Source organism: Protopterus annectens, chromosome 4.part0 (assembly GCF_019279795.1).
Source record: "Protopterus annectens isolate FY-2018-M chromosome 4.part0, PAN1.0, whole genome shotgun sequence".
NCBI classification, from domain to species: domain Eukaryota; kingdom Metazoa; phylum Chordata; order Ceratodontiformes; family Protopteridae; genus Protopterus; species Protopterus annectens.
The window spans coordinates 742,345,916-742,365,928 of record NC_056733.1 but is presented as its reverse complement, the minus strand read 5'-3'; the positions used below and the strand labels follow the sequence as shown (position 1 = coordinate 742,365,928).

Here is a 20,013-nt window from a genome sequence, read left to right as displayed (position 1 = left end):
TTAGGGGGTATGGATCTTCTTGCACTTAGACAATTGGCTTGTGGCAGCTCAGTCTATGGATCCAAATCTGCCTGTCTTTGGGGATAAATGTAAACAAAGACAAGTCCCAAATTATATCTTCACAAGATTTGATTTTTATAAGCTGTCAGCTGGACACCTGGAGACAGCTGACAATCATACCATAGGAAAGAATCTCATCTTTAATTTCCATGATCTCGCTTCTAGTTCAGCAGGGTCAACTACTAGCACCCCAAGTCCTTAAATTACTAAGACTAATAGCCACATTGGCAAGTGTTTCTCCTTGTCAGACTCAACATGAGCTTTTTACAAGTTTCAGAGTAAGATAACTCTCAGAAATAAGATTGTACTATTAAACATTTAAAACCATAAAAACACAGCTAAATCCACAACTATTGTTTATTAAAAATTGTATGAAAAACGAGCTTTCCCATAACAATGCTTTATCAAGTATTTAAAATGCTTACACAGAATATCTAATTAGCATCAAAATCATATGACTTAATGATGCAATGATCTAGAATGGGTCTACTTCATAGGACCTAAATTTCATTTGACTGAAATTAATTTGACTGAGACCAAAACACTGAAAGTTCAAAAGACTGAAACTCATAACGCTGACACATTATAGTAAAATGTATATGCCCTTTTCCCCACTGTAGTGCGATCCTGGAGTTAGCATTTATAGTTGGGGGTGTGGGGGGTACAGTCCCTGACATTGGTGGGGGGTGGGGGCGAAGCCCCCCCACATACTTTATACTTTTAAACCATACACATGGATATTTACAACTGCAATGAATAACTCTTGGCAGAAAACAATATTTACCTAAACGATGTAGGGGGCTTCGGCACCCCCCCCACACCCCCAAAACTATATATACTAACTCCAGGATTGCGCTACAGTGGGGAAAAGGGCATATACCTTTTACTTTAATGTGTCAGTGTTATGAGTTTCAGTCAAATGAGTTTTCAGTCTTTTGAACTTTCAGTGTTTTGGTCTCAGTCAAATGAATTTCAGCCAAATTAAATTTAGGCCATATGAAGTAGACCCTCTAGAACATAGCATTGGTTTTAAAAGGCAAGTCTCATTCAAGCTATGAAAACATGTAGCTTTCAATCTTCTAATCCAGGCATATATAGACTTTACATTCAGTTTTACTCACTATATCACCTCTACTTATACTTTGTTGAACCACCTCCTTTACAAAGAATTTGAAAACATCTTCATCTCCCATCAACAAAACATACTTGGATAAAGCATTATTTGGATTATAAAACAAAACAAATTCCTCAAGGGACAAACTGTGTGTAAACCAAAATAAGTAAAACTCAAGATAAGTGCAGCTGCACAGAAACACAGCCATTAACTTTAAAAACATTTAATGCAAACAAAACAAATGTAAAACGGGAAGTGCTTTCACACCCAAAATAGTGTTTCATCAGACCATAGAACAAGAAACCAAACCAAACATTTATATACTGATGTCATCAATCTAATTAATTCAAATGAATAAGTCATATATCTTATATAAGTAAACAATTAAAACTATCAAATTATTTAAAGAGTCTTCTCCTTTTTTAAAACAGGTTTAAAAGAAACCCTACCACTCAGTGATCCAGTACAATTCATGTTCTTTTGTATAATTCCTGGGATCACCCCAAACCCCCAAGGACTCATCCATACCTTCTCAATAACGTTAAATAAAAATGTGTGATTATCGCCCTTTTCAACATGTTTAGCTAAAGAATTTCTGTCATTGTGTTTCCGTATGCAATAAAGATGTTCCCTAATTCTTTCAGCTAAGGACCTATTGGTCTTGCCCACATAGAAACTAATACAGCCCATGCCGGTGGCAATGTATATAACATTAATTGTGGCACAGTTAGCTGAAACCTTAAAGACAAATTCAGTGCTTGTTAAAGGGTATACAGACACATTTGAAACACTAATAAAAGTACAGCAACTACATTTGTCACATGGTTGCATCCTGTTCCCCCACCTCACTATTCATGGAAACTTTCTTTCTGTTACTGTAACAAAGATGTTGTTTCAAAGATTTTCTGTTCTTAGAACGAAAAAAGGGGGTAGCCTCTACAAGATCTGGAATTGTCCCATTAGATTTTATGGCTGTAGTACAAAACCATTGGGATATTCTTCTATCTGATGAATGGTTAAACTTGCTTTTGGAAAATAAGTGCCGGTTTTCTTTTAGAAAAGGAAAAACTATGAGTGGATATTTCAACTACTATAAGCGTAATATACAAATTCCAGATTTTACACAGGTCACACTTGAGGGTAATAAATTGGTTGGTTGTTTCCCTTGTGGACACTGTTCTTTTTGCCAATATATGATTCAGCCAAAAGAGTTTACATCTAAAAATACACCATGTTTATTTAATATTAATATATTTGGTAATTGCAGCACAGATTGGGTTATTATTTAGTGTTATGCACTTGTTCAGCTTTATAGGACAAACCTCCAGACCCATCAAATTTCGGATGTCCGAACATTTTAGTAACATCAGAAACAAAAATTGTAACAATGCATTATATAAGCACATCTTAAAACACTCTTCTGCCCAATTCCATTTCATTATTATTGATAGGGCTTGAGATAACAGAAGTTGTAAAACTGGCTGGCGTAGTATTTTAAACAGTAAAGAAAACGCATGGATTGTCAGATAAGGGGTTCGTTTCCGCCTGCCTTAAATGAATATTTATAATAAAGCTATGGTGATTGGTTATGTTTGATTATGTTACCCTATAAATAAGGGTTTTGTTTCACAGACTGAATTTACATTGACAAAGGCTTAGGGCCTTAACCAGTCTGTCAGCTGTATTTTGTCTTTTGATTAAAGTCTAATTTCCTTCTCCCTAACAGTGCTGGTCTGTTTGGTTTGGTTGTTTGGTTGGGATCTTTGCACTTGCCGTCCGTGCAGAGTTCTTGTGTTCACCATTTTGGGTTTCTTTTAAACCTGTTTTAAAAAAGAGAAGACTCTTTAAATAATTTGATAGTGTTTAATTGTCTAATTATATGAGATATGTGATTTGTTCATCTGAATTAATTAGATCGATGACATCTGCATATAAATGTTTGGTTTGGTTTCTTGTTCTATGGTCTGATGAAGCACTATTTTGAGTGTGAAAGCGCTTATCATTTTACATTTGTTTTGTTTGCATTAAATGTTTTTTTAAAGTTATCAGGTGTGTTTCTTTGCATCTGCATTTATCTTGAATATTATTTGAATTATATTTCCTTTTATCATAAATATGCTGCACCATGCACTCTTTTTTTTTGTTAGTCTTGCCAACATAGAGAGTAGTACATTTCATACATTTAGCAATATATATTAAATTCATTATCTCACAGTTAGCATTATCTTTACACCTGTATACAAGTTTAGTAACATGATGTTCAAATGAATCTGTTTGCAATGCATACTGGCAAGAGCTACAATTCATGGATGGATATGTACCAGTTGTTCTATTACTAAAAGAATTATACATAACCATTTTATAACTCAAATGTTTCATATTCTTATTCCTAAAAATAAATGTGCTTTCCCTACTAATCTCCTTATATCTGGTGAGCTTGTGAAAATAGTCCACTTTTGTTTAAAAATGTGAACAACTGATTTATAATTTCTCCCATAATATAATATAATTGATAGAGTAGATTGTGAGGAGAAATCTAGGCTAAGGCATGTTGAAACTACAGTACATGAGCTAAAATAAGAACACATGCTACTGGAGTGTAACTCCTTCACAGATGAAAGGGCTGCATTAATTTCAGAAGGTTTATAACCTCACTGAACAAAGTCAAGTGACATAGAAACAGCTGAATTTTCAAATATGTCATTTTTTGTCACCCTAGAGAATCTACAGAACTGTCCTTTTAAAATATTTTTATAAATAAACCAAGGATGCATACTACTAGGATGTAAGTAATTGTTCTTTTTAAGATATTTTTTTATAAAGCTTAGTTCCAAGCAAACCTATGGCAAAACTAGATGATTCTATATCAAATCTTAAGAAATAAGTACTGCTATTAATATATAAATTGAATTAATTTAACTTAGAAGCATCACTATCCCATACCATAAAGATATCATCCACAAATCTCCCATAGCAAAAGATATGCTATTTAAATAAATTATTATCATTGAATACATTATTTAGTTCCCATTCATGTAGCACTAAGCATATGTATTCACAACTGGTGTACCCATCACAACACCTGCTGTTTGATGATGAACCTTATTTTCATAACAAAATATATTTTTCTAATACTAACTCAAGAAGGTTATACATAGTATTAATAAAGGTGTTTCTAATAGTGGGGATCCACCCTGATATACTCCTTATGGATTATATGTCTATCTCATTTAGAAAAGATGTAACAAAGAATTCACATCAAAACTTACCAACAGATATGATATAGAGAAAAAAATCAACATTCATTCATTTATTTATTTAATATTTGTTTATCAGGAAGGTCTAACTTGGAATGAAGACAATTTTCAGTGGAGGTCTGGGGAGAAATTCCCCAGATGCATGTCTTTGTAATGTGAGAGGAAACTGGAGCACCCAAAGAAAACCCCCATGAATGCAGGAAGGATATGCGGACTCCGCACAGAAGTCACCCCAGCTGAGAATCAAGTGTGAAGCAACAGCGCTACCACTGCACAGTCCTTCATAAAGCATTTGTTTCATAAATTAAATTTATAAATTCATAAAGCAGTTGTTTGACTTTTGCAAAAAATCACCTGTATCAATCAAGACATGTAACTTCATTCAAAACAAGTCTCAGCACTTGTTATATATAAAGGGAGATTGGCTCAGTAATCCGTCCAAGTCATGAAACAATATGGAGTATAGGTGGATGCATTGAATCTTTATGAACTTTGCATAAACCATAAATTATTGCTAGTACAGGTTCAAGCATATGATATTCATATTTAAGTTCAACTCATAAATAGCAACCTTAAACTTGGAAATGAACCTATCAATTGAGGAGCTGGATAAAGCATTAAAAGTCATAATATCATTCAACATGGAGCTCATAGAGTCAAAATACTTTTTCATATTCATTAATATGGTGCTACTTCCTTTGTCTGCAAGACATAACAAGTGTCTTTGTTCATCGTATGTGCTTGTAAGGCAAAGGTTTCACATGACTTCAGATTAAAAAAAAATTTCTCACCTTTAACCTTATCTTTTGAATTATCATATAAATTATAAATGTCCTGTTCATGTTTGTTTAAAAAAGCTTATACTAGAGGATCATGAACTGGCATAACTGTACTTGTTTTTTATAATACTGACTGTACGTCTTTACTCACAGTACATGTCTCAGTTCCACTTGGAAAAAAAGAAGCTTTAAACTTGTATTGCGTACAAAAAAATCATCTCAGTTAAGCTCTCAACTAGATCTCAAACCTTAGGTGGCATAAAGGTTAAACCTTCCTCTAAAATGGTCCTTCCATCCTTTGTTGATTGTGCTTAGATAGGTTATGAATTAAATTTACCAATTGCCATTCTGCAACATACTCCGGGTTTCCATGCTCCATTGACCACTGTCTCTTGATTACTTCTTTACTGTTTGCTTCAATTTCTAAAAAAAGATGATGTGCTACTAGCTCTAGTAAAGCAGGAAAGTCACTGGAATTTAAAAAAAATGCACCTGTGTATCCAGCTCTGTGTGATGAAAGAGGAGATACAGCAGAGGCAGACAGTGGGTGATGCATCAGGGACATTAAAATCAGTGCCCTTATGTACGTCATGAATCTGTCCGTGAATTACATTGGTTTCTCTTAACCAACTAAAAATGTTCTCTTTTAAAAAAATCCAGGTGGTCATGAGTAAGTTTCCTTATTTTGGTAGCAAAACGTCTATATTACAATACTCTCAAGTTGTCCATAGTTTCATTAAGTAGATATTAAACTGGATTAAAATTGGGATCAGCTCAAATCTTATTGTATAGGTGTACAACATACAATGTATTATCTATATTAAAGACCACGATTATATTAGTAATAGTCAGCAACTCCTTACTTCGATTCACCTTTGAATGACCTGTTTCACTGACTTTGAATGACCTGTTTCACTGACATTTGTGCTCCATCACAGTACCCATTATTGTGCCAAACAGATTGCAAATGAAAACATACAGTTTACATTTTCAATCCATACATGAGCATGACATTTTTGTCTTTTACATGCAGGATACCCTGTAACTTGTACATAACTAACTCCATGGTCTCACAACTGTGACAAAGGTGAACTACCTATATTTATGTACATTTATGGAGCTGACTACAGCATAGATCAACAAACTCCAGAATCAACAAAATATGCAGCAAAATCTGCACTCGACAAAAGTAGTTCTCAGCAAAATGAACTGCAGTTAATTGTGTGTGTGTGCGTGTGTGTGTATGTGTATATATATATATATAGATATATATATATATATATATGGGTATACATGCATGTACGTGAGGGTGTGTTCATTTATATGCTTGTGTACACACATTTGTGTATATATGAATGCATGTATGCAGATGTTAAGATATTTATGTACAAGTCTGAATATAACAGTCTGGGTATTATTTTCATCATCAACCTGTGACCCTCTGCCCAACACACACACACACACACACACACACTCTTTAGGCTGTTACACGATCTGGATAGCTCTTAATTTTCGCCATGACATTGTATTGCTCATGGATGTTGTCTCTATCAGTGCTAATTCATGGGTTATGGGACATTTTGACTTTTGCCTTTTGTAACCCATCCACAAGTACAAATCTTTATGCTTTTGAATCTTTTTTCATAATAGTAAGCAAGCTCCAACATTAAGAAAGATGATCACTTCCTCCAGACATAGCCATTAGTGAGACATTTTCTAGCATTTCACATAAATGCAATGTACTTATTTTTTATCATCTAAGTTTTAATCTGTAGTATTAAAATATTTCCCAACACATTGCTGTTTGTTTAGCACATATAGTTAAATTGCAGTAGCCACCACCCTTTGTCAAATTATCAGTAACCAGTTTCTCTTATATCTCCTTATACCCCCCCTCCCTGGAGAAGAAATTCTTCTATTAGAAACATGCTGTGTAATGTATACTTTAGATAAATGTTATCTAAAATGAAATGTATAGTCTGGAATTACCTGCTGTTTAGCTTACTGCCTTTTTATACTGGTATCTCCTTTCTGCTAGACTTCAGTATTTTATTGTAGGTCGATTCTCAGGTAGCCACATTACTAAAGAGTGCCACTCTGGTTATGTAGTTTTTACGCAGTTGTCCAGTTCTGGTTATAATATTGTTTTACTATGGGACAATATCAGTTAATACAAAAATGGATAAAAGTGGTGTACTTTGACTGTAGAAAATTTTCACATGAAATTCTTTGATTCATGCAACTATCGCTGCCTGTATATGTGTACTGCATACTACTTCTGGTTAGAAATTTCATTTTATAATCATCAGATGATACCTTCTGTAGGACCTGGCCCTTGCCCTTTTTGAACATCTTTTTAGAGTTCTTCTCTTATCCATTCCATTAAAGTACATGTCTGCATGTGAGTTGAAGACATTAGCTACAGCATGTGCGTATTGTTTCAAATTTGCATCCTTTGGACATTAGACTTTAAACCCCTCTGGGCAGTACGTAAAATTAGGTCATTATACAGCATTGTTCAGTGTTGAGCAGATATTTGCTGTCTTGGGCCTTTTATAACTCTTTCTTGTGTCAGAGGGTCCTGCTTTAGGTTAATATTGAGGTGTAGTCCCCACCCATATTCTACCATAACTACTGTGTATCAAGTGGCATATGTAGTGCACTGCTCTTTCCATATCAAGGTGCTTACTTTAGACTGTGGTCCTTTGCTCTCTTTCAACGTAATCTGTACAATTCTAATCAATGCAAATATCAGCTTTCCTTTAGTAGCACTCTGGAAGTAACCTTAAACAAAATATTTATATTTATTCACTCATATCACAGTGGGATAGTTTGTAGGAAATTGACAGCATTTTCTTATAATGCTTCTGTTTTTGGCTTGAGGGTATAATGACTATATTCCACCAACAGACATGCTTTTGCTTGCAGCTCTTAGCTATGCATTACATTTCTATCGTGGTAAATTTATATCTGTGATAGTATGTTCTCTGTGCTCTGACCTCTTTAGCTGCCTTGGAAGAATATTTACAATACATTCAAACACTCTAGGCAAGTTTTCTGCTCAGACCTTCGGGAGGAGTAATTTGTGTTTAGCATATCTCCATCCATTTGGGATGTATGTCGCAGTTTTATTGTTTGGTTCTAAGAGGCTACACTTCATTTCAATTTATCCCAGTAGTTTTTATGTTTGTTTATAGTTATTTCTTTTTGTTTTAGCTTATTCTAGGGGTAGATGAATTTTGCCTTCAGAAAATTTGTTAATGTTTATAACCTTTCTACATTTCCATTAAGTTGCTGCCTGTGGATCTGGCCAGGTCACCATTTTGAGTGCTCTTTGGCTATTTCCTTCTCTCTGTGTTTAGACTTCATTAAGGTTTGTGCCAGGACTTTTTCCTTCTATCTTGTCATCAGCATTCTGATTTTTGTTATTTATAAAGGCATAAAATGCAGGTGCCCTTTGTCAATCTATTCAGATGCAAGTAGATATGCATACAACCTTTGTATGTCCACTTTTTCATGTTAGCGAGACCCATGAGTTAGTGGGCCTTTGCTCTGTTTCTAATTTGCACCAATGCATAAGCCAAGAAGATTCACAACAGTACATAATTGTAGATCCAGCTGTACTTCCCCTCTTGCAAATCCTTTTGGGATATCTTGTAAATTTATTTATGGTCCTTGGCTCATCAACACTTATAACCATTCCTTCCTAGATTGCTAATCATGATTGATGTTAAGATTACACTGAAGCATTATTTGTTAGCAGTTATGGCTAAATAATTATAATGTCAGCATTTGAGGAGATTTCCACATTCTCATTTCTTTCTCCTCAAATGAGACAGACTGGCTTTATTCCTGCCACTCTGATAGATATAATATTGCATGAAGCCTGTTTTGTTAACTTTTTTAGCCTGTGATTTATTGTCAGAGCTGTAACTATCTTAACATACTTTCTGTTTGTTATGAAGGACCTTTGATGTTGACTGTACTGTGCTCCTTCAACTAAGCATACAGTCTATGTACATGTTGTAAGCCTATCTGCAGAAGGTATTTAGTCTGCTGCTCTCTCCCTGAACTAATTATTTAACTATGGTTGTTTCCCAGAAGTGACCAGTACTGCATCTTGCTGTACTGTTTTATTGTCTTTTATATAGTGTTTCATACTCTTGCAGTATGTTTAACATGTCCCGATCTCTGAGTGAGACTCTCCTTCAAATCTGCAGTTTATAGTGATGTGATTCCTAGAGAAGCCACCCTGAAGGTGATAAAGATGGGCCTGCCAATCTCAGAAACGAAAATTGCATTCTTTAATGATTTGGATTGACAGTCCCATCTTCATTACCATATTTTCTTCTGTCTCCCTGTCTTGTTCTAGTGAGACCAGGGCATTCTGTTTTAGGAAGTAGCTTTCTTACAGCCTTCTCTTCCCTTTTCTTGTTCCACCTTAAATCAGGCTTATGGAGAGCTAGGAAAGAGTCCTTATTCAGACACCAGTATGGTTAAAAGGGGTCACGTTCCTGGAAATGTTTTAGATGCCAGATTGTTAATCTAGAAGGTGATGCAGCATCTTGAAGTGCCATTTTCATATTTTTCTTCTCACCCTCAGTTCTTGGGTGGCTTTATCAGCTTTTTAACAAGCGGTTGGCTTAATGGTTAAGGTGTTTTACCTCACAGGCACAAGGCACAGGGCTAGATTCTCACCTTTGGTCAATATCTAGTTATTGGCTATATATGTAATAGTCTGCAAAGTGATTGCCTAATATTTAGCTATGAGTACTTCTCTGAGTATCATGTTTATAATGTTATATCAGTTCCTTTTAGTTTCTGTTTTCTTCCTATTATTACACGAATGATCAAAAGTTTGGTGATTTTGAGGCTGGTTACACATTTTTATGTATCAGAGAGAGCTCTGGTGCATATGGTAAGCATGAATTCAACTGAGCTGAAGGCCAGGGAAGGAAATGGCTGCAGAGAGGGTGCTGAAGAAAGTGAACCCAAAAGAAGATGCAGAGCTGAGGGCCCTGTCATTTATCAGTGCATAGTCACATATGTCTTGCTTCTCTACAGTTTCAGACAGTGTGCTCATGTGTTTGGTTGCCTCCCTAGACCATAGGCAAATACCTGCCCCATGAATTTGAGAAGTGTATGTTCCCAACACTAGGAGCAGCATGCTGTCCTGCCGAACTGCCATTCTTCCTGTGCAGTGCTGCTGTCTTTCATATTGTCTGCTTGTCTGGTTGTGAATGAGCAAGCTAGCATAAGAAGAGTTAAAGATGATTTGTAAGTTAGAGTTGTGTGACATCCTTCTTATTGTTTTTATATTCACTGTCCAGGTAACTATGCCATGAGTGAGCTGGTTCGAAATTTGCCTGGTGGCCAGCAGAGACCTGCCAAAAACTTGGAAGAAGACACAGTGGTTGCAGTTCTAAACACCATCCATGAAATTATTACTGAGAGCTCAGAAAATGCAAGGTCTCTTATACAGACGCAGGGAATTGAAAAGCTGGTAGCAATAAACAAGACTAGGTATGTCATGAAGCACTCTGCATTTCTCCTCTGTAAGTTTAAAGGTTGTATTGCATTGTGTTCTACATTTATTTGAACATACATTCTCTAAGCCTATGATTTCATTTGGATTTTGTACTTTTCACTTGGAAAACCAAGTAAGAGGCTTGACAGTTTCACATATAAATGTAAAATAATGTAGCAGTTCACATAAATAAGTGTGCAGGAGTGGGGTGTGGACTTTGGCATAATGGTTAAGGTGCTTACCTTACAGGCACAAGATGCAGGGTTTGATTCTCACAGGGGGTAATTGCCTAGGCTCAAAATGGCACACAAAGGCAGTTAGCCTAGTACTAATCTATGAACCTAATCTATCTATGAACATGGATTGCAGCCTTTCAAAAGCCACTGTAGATGGGAAGATGACTTCTTGCAAACAAACACAATATCTATGTTTACATCAAAAGATAAAGGTAAAAACAATTGCAAAAAAAAAACTTTCAGTAATTTACCTTGGAGTCCTTATTTTCCTCTTGACCTGCACTCCAGCACCCTGCTAGCCACATCACATTTCTCACTAGGCATAGTTCATAGTATCAACTGAAGGTAAATGGAGCTTTTAGTTACAGAGGCTATCTGCAGAATGTTATTTGCACAACCCCCTTAAACATAAATATTAAATATTTATCATGTCTGTAAAATTAAAAAAAAAAAGTTTATATATTTTATATGTTTTTAACTACATATGTATTTGCTTATTTATTATACATAGACTCTAGTAGTTAATGTTCTACAAGGTTCATCTTTAGTTGCTCTTCTGATTGCTTTCTGTGTGTATTTATTGGTTTCAAGGGCCTAGGCAGCGAGACATTTCCCTGCGATACATTTTGGCTGGGGACACATGGCTGAAGTGACATTCAGCTACAGAGAAATATGGCTGTTTGTTTTCCCCCTGTGCATTTGGTTATTGAAGTTGTAGGTATGACAACACATTCTTCTCTTTGCCCACAGGGAATTTGCAAACAGCCATATTTCTCTGCAGCTGAATGTCATTTTAGCCATTTGTCCCCAGTCAAATGTACCACAGGGGAAATGTCTCGCTGCCTAGGCGCCTGAACCCGTATTTATTCCTTTAAATGTTTAATTACATCACCTGATTTATACATGGCACTATATAAGCAAATCTCTTTAGTTTTAACATTGTCTGATGAAGCGGCCCTTTTTTGTTTTTGTTTCATTATATATTAAAGTTTCTGCTTTGTAGGTTTGTGTGCAGTTTTCTTTTTATTTTATTTTACATATACTTTACTGCACCTAACTGCACTCTGTATTCGTACTTTTGCTCTTATTTTATTTATTTATTTGGGGGGAGGACTGAAAACTCATTAACTCTCTCCACCGTGAATAAGTAAATTACAAAGGTCTTCAAGCTCTATTTTTTAAGCAATCTTTACTTTGTTTATTAACACTTTCTTAATCATTACCAAAGCATGATAAACTCTAGTAGGTGGAGAATTAGATTGCTCAGTTAAACCATTCAGATGAACCAAGTCGGAACAAATGTTAAATATCAACATGGTAAAACTACAAAAAGCGAAAAATGAATAAGAAAGAAATCTAATATCCTTACCTTGGATGACAGGAATGTCGGTCTGTGGGGAGTTCAACTGTACCCAGTTTATCTGCATGACTGTTACTCCTACTGAGAGGCATTGAATTTAAATGTGTAATTTTTACACAGAAGGATGTAGATGAATAACAATGTCATTCCAAGAAACACTCCCCGACACTGATTCTATATTACTAAAATCAGATTGTGAAAAATGCTAGTGTAGACAATGTCCCTGTTGTGTGTGTACTCCTCTCTTCTCATGAAACTTATGGTATCTTCAAGTAAGAATGTTTTGCCTGTGGTAATCATCTGTACCTCTCTGGAATTTTTCAGAATGAAGGACACTGTAATCACTGCGTTTAGCTGTTTCAGTGATTAAAGCTACTTTTGTCCCTTTTTCTTTGACTCGTATATCTGGTTTTCTTGCTTTTGCTTTCAGATCCCATATGAACTAATGCTTTATGGCTCCTGTTTCTACCTCTTTTCAGCTTCTTGTATGTTTTAATGTTGCACAACCCTCTATGCAACAAGCTTACCACAATGTTGTGGCTTTCAGTTGTCAAGACTTTCAGTATACAGACCTTCAACAATAGTATATCACAACCAGCAGCAAGATGCTCAGTGTTTTTTTAGTTCTGTATTACAGAACCTGTATTTGTCTGCATATCCATAGTTTCATAGTTTAGTACTAGGCTATCTGCCCTGGGGCATTTGTAAGCCTAGCCATAGTGATGTGGCTTTCGCCACCCCATGAAATGGTACACAAATGTACAGAATAGATTTAGAATACTGTGCCTGTGTCTAGTAGTGACACAGTGAAGGTCCCCTTATATAATAGAATTAGTTTAGTGTGCCCCTGTCTACCCACTTTTATGTAGACTTTGTAAATCAAACGTGTATTTAGTCATCTGTCTCAAGCTGCCATTTATTAGTCTTTCATCTTTTGGTTTAAATTCACCTTCCAATAACCATTCATGCATCAAGTCTTGATCCACATATACTTATTCCAGGAGTTCTCTAAACTTCCCAATATAGTTGCGGGCCTTCCAATTTTCATTACTTTCTATTACTTTTTGGCACTTTCTGTTGCTGTCTGATTTTCATCTACTTCTGGTTTGATTTCCATTCTAGGTCCTTCCTGAAATGCTTCTGCTATAGTAAGCAAAGATATCAGCTGAAGCGTTCATGCTTTAGAACTTTAAATCTGTTTGGATCTAATGATATTGACAAGCATGTATTCAGTCCCCCACTATTGCTGACCTGTACTTACAGTCAATTTTGAGGAGATCTATGCTCCTTCAGAACAAAGGATATATAATCTTGCTGTGGTTAGCTTCCCCAGTATAAGGAAGTGAGTAGTCCCAAGGCCAGCAGAGAAGGTTGGGAGACAGCAGGCATGAGATTACAAGTAAGTGTTTCATAAAAAAACTTCCAAACAAGTTGCCAGGCTGGCACAACCTGATGCTGGACTATCATTATGTCTGATTTTTTTTCCCCTCAGTCAAACATTCCTTCAGTAGTTGTACTTAGCACTGACAACAGATGATACCTGAGACCTTCCTTGCTACCCAGTACATGGCTGGTGTGAAATCTGGTGATGCCCATTACCAGAAGCAGTACAACAAAGATTGAACAGAGGGTCGTGTACCTAATGGCACTCAAAAGGAGGAACAGTAGCAAGGAATACATAGTTCAAGCCTAGACTCTCCAGACCTCATTGCTCATGAAAGTCCATTGTAAAAAATGATTGCTGCTCTATGCTGACTTACAATACTGTCCTTCCTGTCTGCCACAAATACGACTGAATCCTCTGGATTATTAGACATGATTGTGGCAAATAGACGAACTCTGTGGCTTTCATTCTTGGGAGAGAACCCTGAATGACAGTGAAGTTTTACTTCAGTCTTCCCAGCAAAAGTCATTTTACTTTCCATTTATGGTTTAGTTTCTTCTTAGCATCTCATGAATTCCAGTCATTGGATTCCGTCTTTGGTTTGTTTGTGACTGATATTGAAAATGTTAGGAAGAAGTCTTCCCAAAATGTCTGCAGTCCCTTCTGACAAGAGAAAGAGGAAACTATTACCAGATAGGGATGAGAGATTAATGAGGAAGAATTGTACTTCTGCCTCCAAATGTCCCCTCCCCCCAGCATATGACAGACATTGATGACACCATCTCCACATCTTCAGCCACAGAAGAAATTTAATTAGGAAAATCTCTTTGTAGAATAAAAAGCCCTTCAAAAAGGAGGTAAAAGAATTATCAGATGCCCATAAATGTTTTGATTTGTTTGGTCTGGATGCCTCTAGACTTGTGGAAATTCCTCCAAATGTTCTTCGTGTTTCACTGTTGCAGTCATTACATTTGGGTAATCTGCTGGCAGGTTGCCCTCAGTCGGCCTGATTAATAAAGTCTTGGGGTCCTGCGTCAGTTGCTGTCCCTTCTTCCATGACGTCAGTTCATCAGGGGTATAAAACATGCAGTCGACTCCATTTTCATCAGTCTTTCTTGTCGCGTGGTGCCCGAAGCAGAAGCAGTTCGCAAGTGCCACTCGGCCAACTCCTGAAATTTTTGTTTTCAAGTTTCAGAACCGAAGTCTTCAACCTAAAGCTAAGTACCCCATTGGGGAAACTTTTTCTTGCTCCTTACCGATGTCAGTGAAAGTTAATAATTGTATTACTTGTAGGAAGCAAATACCTCATAAGGATTTTCATTTGTACTGTATTCCTTGCCTAGGCCCTGACCACAACATGCCTTGCTGTTGGTTTTGTGCTAAATTTAATCAACACACTATTAAGCATCGGTATATTTTTGCATCAAAATATTTTGGCTCAAGATTTAACTGTCCAGAAATGTCGTCGGTTTGCAATCCGACTACCGGAATACCTAAAACACGCAAAGAAAAATACAGAGACAGACCATCGAGGTCCAAAACCAACGACGAAGCTTCTCCTAAGCCAGTCACCGGTACTCAGTGAGGCGCTTTTGCAGCCCTTGATACCTGCTACGTTTGATTCGCAGGCCTCTACTGAGACCCATTCAGAGTCCGGTATGCCATGAGACACTTTAAGTATTGAACCCGCAGATGTCTCTACCTTGGATGGGTCCAGAGCCGCTGAGCAGGCACCGGCTTCTGAGGGTGTTTTCAGGCCTAAAGATTTGTATATTAAACCAACGCCATCTTCAAAGCTAAGGCCAAAATGAACTTCTATGTCTAAAAAAACAGCGCTTGGGCCACGTGCACAGGCCCCTATGCCTAAAAAACAAATGATCAAAATGAGTATTTAATTACTTTGATCAGGGGTACCCATCCCCCCTCCTGCTAAGAGGCCTAGGCAAGGCACTGACTATGAATCATCAGATCAGGTTTCCATTTCTTCCGATGCCTCTTCTGATCAGGAATTATCTATTCCACCTTATGAGGACTCTGATGCAGAAGATTCCATCCCTTCTGCTTCTCCTCCTAAGGATTTTTCTTTTGGAAAAACTTTGCATACTCTAAGGGAACACTTTCACTGGGAGAGTCAGTATTTCTCAGAATTTAAAAAGAGGCTTAGGGATTTCCTCCTTCTTTCTCAGCATAGGCCTTTGGCTATACCTTCTGTTCTAGACATTGTTGATGTTTTCTCAGAATCCAGCATGCCTCCTGATTCCCTGATTCTCTGGCTCCTAGTAAGCCAGACAGATATTACAGGGTTCCTGACTCCCACAAATTCCTCTTTACAAACCCTACTGCTGACCCTGAAACCATTTCTCAGGGTCCCAAGGGCGTTAAGGCTTCTACTGCTAAAAATCCTACCCCTTCTGATAGAGACTCCAGGGCACTGGATAGATGGGGTAAGAAGATTTGCACGTCTGCAACCTTGGCAATCAGGGCTTTAAATTGTCAATTTCATATGCTTTAATAGCAGTATGTCATGGGCTAACGTAAACAGGAAATTGTGTTGATTTCTGACTGTGTGGAAAATAAAGAGTTGCAGAATTTATTGCATTCAGCTGAACAAGTTGGAAAGCATACTTTGCAATGTGGTTTTGATTCCTTGGAGGCCTCTTGCAGGGCCGCTGTAACTGGATCTGTGATAAGAAGGCATGCTTGGCTCAATGAGCAAAATCTGCCTGATCATGTTAAAGCAAAATTGTTGGATGCTCCTTTACAACAGAACAGTCTATTTGGTAATAAGGCAGAAGAAGTTTTGAAAAAGATGGAAGATAAAGCTAAATCTATGCAAACTGTAAAAGATTTCCTACAAGTGCAGCCACCCTGGTTCAGTAGGCACTGGCCTACTAAGAACTGGTCCTTTCCAGTACCCACCAGAGCTGCTCAGGTCAAACCCAGACATTCCAAAGGCTCCAGGTTTCAGTCGCAAGGAACTTATAGAACAAAACAATGGGGTGCATCCACCTCCAAATCTGAAAGTAACAAGGCACCTTCCTATGGTAAACAGTCTCAATGATTTTCCACTGCAATCACCAAGCACTTATCTTTTGGCTTCCCCTTTGGGGGGAAAACTGGTACTTTATGCACGAAACTGGCAACTAATTACCCAGGACAAATGGGTTTTAAATATAGTATCCCAGGGATACAGATTTCATTTCCACACATTGCCAATCCCAAACGGATGGCCAGATCTGCCTCCACATTAGTGGGCAGAGGCCCAGAAACAAGTTATGTTCCTTGTGAATATGGGGGCTATTCAACCAGTACCAGAAAAGGAAAAGGGAAAAGGTTTTTATTCAAGACTTTTCCTGGAATCCAGAAATGACAAATCATGGCGTCCAGTTCTGGACTTATCCATTCTAAATACATTTCTGATCATTCCAAATTTCAAGATGCTGACTCTACAACAGTTACTGCCTATGCTAGGCAAGGATGCCTGGTTGGTAACTCTAGACTTAAAAGAGGCTTACCTGCATATCCCAAGCAGGGAATCTTGCAGAAGATACCTCCGCTTCAAAGCAGGCTATTTGCATTACCAGTTCTCTGCACTGCCCTTTGGCTTATCTACTGCGCCCAGGGTCTTCACAAAGTGCCTGGCACCAGTAATTGCATTTTGCAGACAAAGAAACATTCAAATTTATCCTTACCTGGACGATTGTCTAATTCAGGCAGAAAACAAGGACACTCTTCTAAAACATATGGCACTTGTAAAAAGACTTCTAACTTGTCTAGAGTGCACCATAAACAAAAAGAAATCACAACTGGTACCCTCTCAGATAATTGCATTCCTGGGTGCAAACTTGAATACAACTGCCCAGATGACCTACCTTACACCAGAAAAACAAATTCGATTGATGACTTACTTCAAACAGGTGGCCACAAAAACCCAGCTTTCTGCAAGACAAATTCTTTAGGCCTTGGGGTTCATGGCCTCCTGCATCCTAATAATTACATATGCAAGACTGCATATGAGGAAACTTCAGTGGTACCTAAAAAGCTTATGGAGTCCACATTGTCACAGCCTCAAAACAATGATTCCTTTCCTGCAGCTAGAGTTCCTATGGTGGGCAGAAACCTGCCACCAAAACAAGGGACTGTCATTCACTCCACCCCCTGCCACCCAAACCCTGACTACAGACGCATCAGATTATGCTTGGGGGGTGGGGCGCATCTGGCAGGGAGATGCATTCAGGGCCAATGGAGCCCAAATCAAATGCACCTACATATCAACCAGAAAGAAATGCTAGCTGTACAGAATGCTCTGACAGCCTTCAAAGACTATCTTCATCCAAGACCACTACTGATAAAGACAGACAACACCACAGTCATGTGGTACATAAACAAGCAGGGGGGTACCCATTCCTACGTCCTTTGCAGACCAGCCATGACATTGTGGAACACGGCCTTGACTTACCAAATAGATCTACAAGCTCAATTCCTGCCAGGAAAGCAAAATACTCTGGCAGACGCACTAAGCAGAAATCTTATGGACCCACACGAATGGAAACTGGATCCACAAATCTTCAGCATGTTGACATACAAATGGGGGAGCCCAGACATAGATCTTTTTGCGTCACCCCAGAATTATCAGTTGGACAAATTCTGCACAAGAATTCATCACAGAAAAGCTTGGAAAGTGGATGCTCTGTCCTTCAGCTGGAAAAACCTATCAAGCTATGCCTTTCCTCCTCTGCCTCTGCTCTCCAAGGTCTTACTAAAAGTCAGACAGGAAAAACCAAAAATTATACTGATTGCTCCAGACTGGCCCCGCCAACACTGGTACTTGCTCCTACGCAATATGTCACACCTTCCTCCGTGGTACCTACCTCTGACACCTTACCTACTGTCTCAGCAGAGCTATCAAATTCTGCACACTCAGCTCCAAACTCTGAATCTTGCAGCGTGGCTAATCAACTAATTTCACCAGTTACATCCCTCAGCAAACCTGTAATGGATGTCATTTTGGAGGCCAGAAGGCCTAGTACTAGAAAATCTTATGTGGACAAATGGAAAAGATTTTGTGCCTGGAACCAAGCACAAGGAATAAGCACAGCCATGCCCAATATTCCTCAGATTCTGCAATATTTAACTGAGATGCTTCACAAGGGCCTATCTTTTTCTTCTATAAAAATCCATGCCTCTGCCATTTCAGCTCATTACAGTACAGACCCTCCCCTCTTTTGTCATCCTTTGCTACAGCAGTACCTCAGAGGGGCCAAAAATGTAAGACCTCCCAGGAGAGCACCAGCTCCTGCATGGGACCTCAATTTTATTTTGGAAAAACTCACTCTACCTCCTTTTGAGCCAGCTGCAACTGCAGATTTAAAATTTCTCTCCTGGAAAACAGCTTTTCTTTTAGCAGTTACTCCAGTTAGATGGATTTCAGAATTACAGGCTCTTATGGCAGTGGAGCCTTTCATTATTTTTCATCCGGACAGGGTGGCTCTCAGGACCAATCCATCTTTCATGCCTAAGGTGGTATCCAGTGTGGCACTTAATTAAATCAGACCATTCATCTGCCAACTTTCTTTTCAAATCCACAGAACAAGGGTGAGCGGATTCTGCATTCATTGGATGTGCACAGACAGCTTAGATTCTACTTAAACAAGACAAAACCTCTAAGAAAATCTGAGCAACTATTGGTGGCTTTTGCTATAGGGGCAGAGGGAAAACCTATGTCAGAGCCGACCATTTTTAAATGGATAAGCCATTGTATTCATTTCTGCTATGTGCACCATGGTAAACCTATCCCCAAGGGGATCAGATCTCATTCCACCAGAGCTGCATCTACTTCTGCAACCTTTCTCAGAGGGGTTCCTACCAGAGACATTCTAGAAGCTGCTACCTGGAGCTCAGTTCATACGTTCACCAAACATTACCATTTACCTCTCTTCTCTAAATCCAGAGCTGGCTTTGCCACTGCTGTCCTGCAGAGCCTTATAGCTGCTTCTAATTCTATATAAATCCATCCTCCCAACCATAACTTTGGGAATCTACCCAAATGTAATGACTGCAACAGTGAAACATGAAGAACATAGTACAATTGTGCCATAAATGTTTGAGTGTATTCACTGTTGCAGTCCTGGTTACCCACCCTCCAGCCCCCTGTTTTTTTTTCTCTTACTATACCTCTTCTTTCTTTTAATATGCTTAAAAGCCTTTTTGGTGTATTTGCTTTTGATTGGAGGTATATTGTTTGTGTTCTAAATTATATACACACACATATATGTATATATGGTTCCCTATCAGAA

General features: G+C 38.0%; 1 protein-coding gene across 1 annotated transcript in view; it reads left to right on the top strand.

Moving 5' to 3' along the window:
* Positions 1-20,013, top strand: part of ARVCF (ARVCF delta catenin family member) — a 2,347,833-nt gene that overhangs the window by 2,068,249 nt on the left and 259,571 nt on the right. Inside the window, exon 12 of the mRNA XM_044068704.1 lies at positions 10,541-10,733. Within this exon, the coding sequence (XP_043924639.1) occupies positions 10,541-10,733 (193 nt within the window). The remainder of the gene's footprint in view (positions 1-10,540; positions 10,734-20,013) is intronic.